The 7,766-nt window shown below is 42.9% G+C and overlaps 1 protein-coding gene across 16 annotated transcripts in view; it reads right to left on the minus strand.

Annotated features, from left to right (window-relative positions):
* clasp2 (cytoplasmic linker associated protein 2) overlaps positions 1–7,661 on the minus strand; it is a 77,835-nt gene extending 70,174 nt beyond the window's left edge. For 12 of the 16 annotated variants that reach the window (XM_050033815.1, XM_050033814.1, XM_050033821.1 and 9 more), the window contains exons 1-2: positions 6,671–7,660; positions 945–1,023 (exon numbers count right to left, since the gene is read on the minus strand). In XM_050033815.1, the coding sequence (XP_049889772.1) occupies positions 945–1,023; positions 6,671–6,868 (277 nt within the window). In that variant the 5' untranslated portion in view covers positions 6,869–7,660. Of the gene's footprint in view, positions 1–944; positions 1,024–6,670 lie in introns of all 16 variants that reach the window. The other 4 variants (XM_050033820.1, XM_050033817.1, XM_050033812.1 and 1 more) reach the window with 2 other exon arrangements.
* Positions 7,662–7,766: the final 105 nt, after the last annotated feature.

Here is a 7,766-nt window from a genome sequence, read left to right on the forward strand (position 1 = left end):
GTGTTGCTCCAGCACTGTTGAATATCTGAATGGAAATACATCCAACATGCTAAGGCACACTCAACAGCATCACCCAGATGTGTTGATCATGAACACGAGGAAAAACAATTCAAGCTCAACTCCTTATCACAGCAGGATTAAACAACAGGATTAAACAAATACTGAAACAACTGGCATATAACCAAAGTTGGACGGATTCAAACACTCCTCCTGATGCACAAGCTTTACTTTTTATTATTACATTTATTTTATTTTCAGTTTCCAAGCATAAGAGATGCCTTTCAGTTATACAGCCTGTTGTGACCTGTTGCCTTCTGGGAGAGTGTTTGTAAAGTATATTTTTTTATTCTCATTTTTTATTTAACCTTTATTTTGTCAGGAATGTTTCCTCTGAGTCCTGGCCAAGACAGCAGGATGAAAAGTTTCACATTAAAGAACTCACACCGAGATGAAGGTGCAAAAACTTTAAAAGCACTTTGACCAAAGACAGTGTGGGTTCAAGGCATACGTACCCATGTAATACAGAAATGTCCTTTTTTTTTTATAAATGGAAATGGTGTAAGCCTACTTAAGGTGCGAGTGGGCAACATGCTAACTCAGCAAGAGATTTTGTCTGACTTTGACAGTTGCACTACTGTCAGTTCAAAATAAATGAAAACAAACCTATCCTTGTACATTTGTTTTTTCCCCCACTGTACCAAACTCGCACCAAACGGTAACTCCCAAACCAAGGTATGAACTGAACAGTGTGTGCCATTACAGTGACCTTCAGTGTACCATAAAGTTGCTTTTACTTGAGCATTCCAGAACCAAAAAGAAAAACATGTCCTTTAGGTTCTTTGTGTGCACGCTAATTAAGAACAAATAAAAACATGCTGTTATTGAGTTTCATTGTAAATACAGCATATAACCTCAAGGAAAGTCAGGGTGGGGAGGTATCTCACCTGTGCCAAGATATCCCTTAAACCGCTCTCCCATGCGGTCCACAAACGCACCACAGATGTCTATCCCCAACAACGCCACCTACAAAACAGTAAGACAGATGCAAAGGTTAGAGTAGACCATTGTATACATGACTTCAGGTATGTAGCTTCCATTATTCCTAATGTCAGAACTGAGTACATTTCAACCAGTTTCACTGTCAGCTTACACATAAACCACAGTGGCAGCTGTGATAGGAAGAGAGACATGTGCTGTGGATTAAATCCAGCTCTCACTGCAGATGTTTAAACAAAATTTTAAATCTGATCTTGGCATCCTGAATGGATAAAAAATTGCTGAATCAAACTGTCTTCTGAGGGTTGCTGACTCAGCAGACAGCCAAGACTGTGAGGGGTAATTTTGTCATGTTCAAGGAATCAAAGTCTCTCTCATCTCTCCTTTTAAAGATGCAGGCCAGTAAATCTGCCAGAGGTTTTTTGAAACTGTTTTGAGTCCCCAAATCTCTGATATCTGACTGAGCCAACAGAGACTGACAGACAGGAACTAATCTGCACTGAGCCACTTGAGAGTCACATGAGAAAACTGGAAATACAAAAATACAGAGATGGGTATTACCAAAAAAGCAGTGTGTAAAATAACATAATTCCTCTTTTATTCTGAAAGACATTTCCCCTTATAGTATATCATAGTATTTTATTTTCTACCAAGCAACTCTGCAGATTTAAGAAGCTGTCAATCAATGGTGTTTCTACCACCTGGTGATGATTAAATAACATGGGTCTACAGACTGATTGATTCACGGAGTCCACGCATGCATTGCATGCATATTAAATATGCATCGCTACTCTGGTGGTTTCTTTATTTGTGTTATGAATAATGATGATGCTCATTTGATGTTACAGCAACCCGCCTGTAGGCAGTCACGCGCGCTTCGGCCCGACTCCGCCAACGGTGCATCTCATTGGCAACTTGGTGCGTCGAAACTGGTAACAGTAACACAGATCACATGGGTATGATTTTGACTTTAAAAAGAGCCAATGGAAAAGTGATGGCACCCGATCCAGCTCCATTCACTGGTGGAGACGTGCAGTGGAAAGCTCAAGAAACCTAGTAAGTGTACTTTTCAGTTGAAACTGTGTCACACAAATGCTGTAAAGTATGGTGCTTGGCTGAAGTCAGAAAAAAGTCTCAGAAACTTAACACATATGTCATATTTAACTTACTGTATCAAAGGCTACTGTGAGTTAACAGCTGTGACATTTATGTAACCTCGCTGTGCCCTCTCTGTACCATCTCCATAACAGCAGCTAATGAAACCACACATTAATTTGCACTTTTTAAGAAATATGGTAAAAATCAAATGACTTTCAACTATCAACATCTGTACACTTCAGTCATGTGACCCTCTACAGCCCCCTTACTCATCTGTCTTGTCTATCACCACTGTGATTTGGTGAAGTCGGAAAAGAAAAGCTGGTGGGTGATATGACTCGTAGGGGGAAGGTAGACTGGATTTTTGTCGAGTGGTAAAGCTGAGTTTTCCACTGTGTTTCTGATTAGGATCACATCCCACACTGCGCTGTGCTCCTGGAATGCTTGTTTTGGCAGTGCTGCGGTAAAACTGAACAGTCCAAAAAGAAAATCCATTAAAACATTATTCTCCAGACTCCTCTGCCCAGAGTGGGGGAGTCAGCCTGCAGTTTCTTCCCTATTTTAGTCAAAGGAAGCGCAGCGCCAGGTAACTACACAAACAAGAAGGGGGAGAATGGGGGGGCGATGAGGAAAAATACAGGGACGAAGGCCAAGCAATAACACAGAAAACAAAAATCACCTGGAGAGGAAACATGAGCTTGAGGTCACTATGATGACTCTCTCATACTGACCTAATTTAAAGGGAGGGAAGGAGGAAAAACAGCAGGAGAAAGAAGAAACAGTACAGGAAGGAAACAACCCTGAGGCCTCCCCTCCTCCACCCAGCACCCCAACAAGCACGGCGCCCACAACCAGATGGCATCTTCACTTGGGAGAGAGACACAGAGGAGGAGATAAAGGATGAGAGGTGGAAGAGGCTGCGCTTATTATCTACCTTAGACCAGAAAAATGGAGAAGAAGGGGAGGTTTTCTCCTGCAGGTTACAGTCTGACAAGGGGTGAGGAGGGAATGAGGGAGGAAAGAAGATGGAAAAAAGAAAGACCAAATGGGCACTTAGGTATCATCCCAAATACTAAAAACAGCAGGCATGTAGACAAAACGGCGTCTCACGGGCCACTACTACATCTTTACACTGCAAGCTCCAAAAATATCAGTGCGACTGAGGTATGCCGAAGAAAAAAAAAACTGTAAATATTTTGTCCGGTATGAATGGGTCTTTGTGGAGACTCAGGTTGGTGCGTATGGTGGCTTAGCTTGCTAATTCGCATACCATGTACAGGGTTTACTCTGGATTCTAGGGAGGCTTTAAGTGATTTAAGGGTCCAAGGATCACACAGCAACATCTCTGAGAGGAACTGTGCAAAGATGGAGACTACTAGAGCTGAAACAATTACACCATTAATTCACTGATCACCAAGGACATAGAGAGGATTTTCTCTCTTTTATGGAATTGTAAATTGAAGATATTTAGGGTGTTGGTCACCTCACGCTCTTTGATGTTTATTTTTGACTACTTTTTGACATTTAAAAGATTAAACAATTAATCACGAAAACAAAACGATAACAGATGACTTAATAAAAAAAATTATTGTTGGTCGCAGCTTTAATAAATCCATTAGGGGATCAAATATAACATTTTTGGTGGGCTGCTCTCTGACTTATTTGACAGTGAATGAAGGCCTGTGATAGTTCAAATCCCTGCTCAAGCTGTGTTGCTAAATATACACTCACTTTGATCTGTGTGGCCACTGTGTAACTGGTAAGCATGAGGCAACTGCTGTAACACTGAATTTTGTGGTACGCAGCAATGGCAAAATGTGCCTTTGTTTTGTGTAGTGCCAGATTACATTAGCCTATTTTACTGCCATATTGGCCCAGTTACATCAGAATTATAACAGAAATGTCCCTAGCCTACAGATCCACTAACATTACAGAGGATGATGGCAACAGACTGGGAATGACAAATCATACCTTTGTGTTTTATATTTGAGCTCTGAGATTTGACCAAACTGCAACTGGCACCTGGAGCTTTTCTCCTAACCACTAATCGAGTGATAATAAGATGCAGTCAGTTCGACTCTACTTTGAAGCACCTGCAGAAAGAGTTGAATTTGCAAGGCTATTTTTTGTTTAAAGAGAGATAACGACATATTGATGCTGCAGTGGATACATTTAACCCGTAAATGCTGACTGTAGAGTGTCTGCTCTGTTTATTGAATGTATCCTAAAACCTGCATTGTAAAACATATTAATCTCATAGCTAAACAATTAGGCATAACTGACACTCCATGTTAATTTTAAACACAAAAAATCTGAGGGTCTGGTAGAGCTGCAGCAAACAGCAAATGCATCAATTAATTGGCAACCATTTTGGCCATCAAATAAACATTTTAGTCCGCTTTTAAAGCAAAAAAGGGCCAAATATTTGCTGGTTTAAAGGCAGTTTTAACTACCTTTTGACATTTCAATGACCAAACAATTAATAGAGAAAATAATCAACAGATTACTCACTAATGAAAAAACTCATTAGTTGCAGCCCTACAGTCTGGTAAGGGCAGGCTAGTAGCCGAATCACTCCTGAGTCAGTACAGTCCATCAGGCCCTGCTGCCCATAAATGCAGCTTACAATATTGATATCCTCAAGTTATGTGGCTCACATAGGCACTTAACTACTGAAAAAAGAAAGGAAAAAGAGGGTGAAACTGACTCATTGTTAAAAAAAAGATCCAGACAAGGACACACAAGTGAAACAGAAAGATGAATAGGACCGAGGAACAGAAGCGATGCCATATTTTATCCATTCCTAAAAGAGGAACTTGAGTGTCTCAGTGGCCGTGTTTGAACACTTAAAGTATTTATGAGCCGTGACTTTTGTTTTCCACGCACCCACCCTATACCCCATTTATCTCTCCAGGTCTGTATTCCCCCCGATTCTCAACTCTGCATCATCTTCATTCATCCCTCTCTCTGTGCTGACTCAGCATCTCGCTTACAGCTAACTCCTCCGTCCTTTTGCCCGACAGGGAGCAGACCAGCTTCACTAAAAGCCTGCCGTGTGAGGGCCTCTGGGGATCACAACTCACTCGCTCATCACTGCCAGACATTGAGCTCAAGTTACTGTATGCGTCATCTACATGAAAGGAACAAATCTGAACAAAGGGACATGTTAGCTTGTTACAGCTTCAGATTAAATTATTGGTGGTGGATGTAAGAGGTGTCAATGGTTCACTTATTTACGTCAGATATGTCGGGTCTGGTCACTCATTTGAGAGGATGCAAGAAAGCTGCATTGTGTGACCACATTCATTTACAATTCAAGGTGAATGTGAATAAACTGCAAACCTTTTTCCGTATTTCTTTGAAAGTCTAAACTAAACCCACCTCAAATGCACTGGTGTCTTAGATTTCTTTTGAGGTGGTTAGATGCAAACCCACAGCATCATGGGACTGTGTAAAATCTTTAATTATTCAGATACTGGAGGATGCTAAGGGGAAAATTAATAAAACCTAAACAGTTGTTTTGTCCAGTGCCTGTACACAGTTATTTATTTGTCAATGAAAGAAAACATTTTATTTTCAATATTTAGTTTTCTACTGCTGGAAAGAGAGACATGAACGAGTGCACAATTTCCACACTCTTAGTCTTGCTGACTCCTGCATTATCAGTGCAGACCATCTTAATCGTTTCAAAAAGAAACTTGGGAGTCAAATTTCAGCACGCCTTGAAGAGGGATTTCAGACTGTTTTGACTGGCTGTGTGGATCAGTGCGATACCTTGGCAAAAATGTCACATTCCAGCGTTTCTGAGATACGGCAAAGAGTGCAGACAAGGCCTCCACACACACACACACACACAGAGTGTGAAGCAGGAGAGAGAATGAGGAGGAAAAAACAGTGTAGAGGCAAAACTGAGATTGAGAGAGTGTGTCTGGATGTGTGGGAGGAGAGAAAAAGAGAGTGAGGGATGGAGAGAAAGCATAGGGTACAACAATGAGTCTGCTAACCCCTCCCCCATCCTATCCAGTGCTACAGTAGTCTACAGTCCTGACAATGGGTCTCCCTAAACACAGACACTCAGTCCCAGCCAATACATCAATATAAACTCCAACACACCACAGGAATGCCCTGCAAATGTCCTACTCTGTCACTGAGATGAAATTTAAATATGTCTGCCTCCTGGGATCCAGGAATAGACTTCTAGGCTGGGAAACGCATAGCTTGCAGCTTTTTCTAGGTTTGGTATGTGGATGCGCTTTATGAAATTAAATTTTGCAGCTTCTGATTTGGCTGAGGTGTGATAAGAAGGGGGGTACCAGTTTGATAAGCTTTGTATTAAAAGAGATAGTTGTCTTCGCGCCTTGAGGTGATGACAGCTGGTTTGAAATGCCTTATCTCTGCAGAAGTTGGTGGCATCGAAACCAACCTCTTGGCAAACAGCATAAAATCCCCATCATATCATTATCCCTTCCGGTTCACTTGGGAAACTGGTGGAAAATAATTCATGACCAGGCCGAGGGGATGACTACTGCAGTGACACTGCGATTCCCTCATACGATGACTGGCCAGGATCTCTCACCTTGAAATTGCTGGCGTTCACCCATCCCGTTAGCTCGTCTATGGTTTTATCCAGCCGGGGTTTGTCCTGCTCCACGTCCGGGGAGCGGTGCGGGTCGTTCAGGTAGTCGATGAGATCCTGGCCGACCTGCAACCTGCGGGTAACATCTTTCTGCACTACCTGCTGGTAAAAATAGTCCATGTTGTCATGTTCCTCCATTGGGCACTCAGTGCCGTGTGGCCAGCCACTGGAGCCGGCCGAGGACAGGAGACTGTGGTCGGTAGGACGGGGTGTAAATAACCGAAAACGATAAGTGTAGTCCCGTGAAGGGGCAGAGAGACTGTACGGTCTGGACGGCGTCTAACTGATGTATGATCATCAACATACAATCCCTTGATTTAAAAAAAATTACAGATTAATTTAGCACAGAGACCATCCCTCTGCCCAAATCAAAAGCTCAACTTTGTACCACAAAGACGTAACGTTAGCTCGCTAGCTTGCTCACTAAACGTTAGCTCAGGTGGTTAGCTAACTTAAAACTTCAAGAAAGTTCAGGAAACGTGTGATTATCCTGGACCCCTGACGGCTCCTTCAATACACCTACATCAAAACAAGCCAGCGACCCCGGTGGGCTAATTGTTATGCTAACAAAAATAGCACCTAGCTAGTTAGCACGGCGACCCAAACAAGGATAGACCGCTTCCCATCAGCTAGCTCAGCTAGCTAACGTCAGTTATCCGCAGGCCCAACGCCTGGCTCCAGTCCGCTTTTTTATTCCATGACCACAGGCTGGAAAGTCTGCTGAGCTCCCAGCTGTCGACTTCTTTAGCGGTAAAGTTGCACCAAACCTCCACAGTAAAGGCCCCAGCTCCAGTCCCGCGGTAACTGGTTTCTGTTTAATCCAGGAATAATCGCCGCTCCCGCTAAACCCGTTAAGGGACGCTGAAAGCCTGCGCGCTGCCGGGGACTGCAATTCACCAGGCGGTGCAACCAGCGCAACTGATCAACGATCAGGCCGATGGGTCCTCAGGCACCGCACAGCTAGCCAGAGCACTGCCTGATGTAAAATGACGGATTATCAAATGTACCGGGACCGCACTTGTGAAAAAGAAACACT

Source organism: Epinephelus moara, chromosome 22, assembly GCF_006386435.1.
Source record: "Epinephelus moara isolate mb chromosome 22, YSFRI_EMoa_1.0, whole genome shotgun sequence".
In the NCBI taxonomy this organism is placed as follows: Eukaryota; Metazoa; Chordata; class Actinopteri; order Perciformes; family Serranidae; genus Epinephelus; species Epinephelus moara.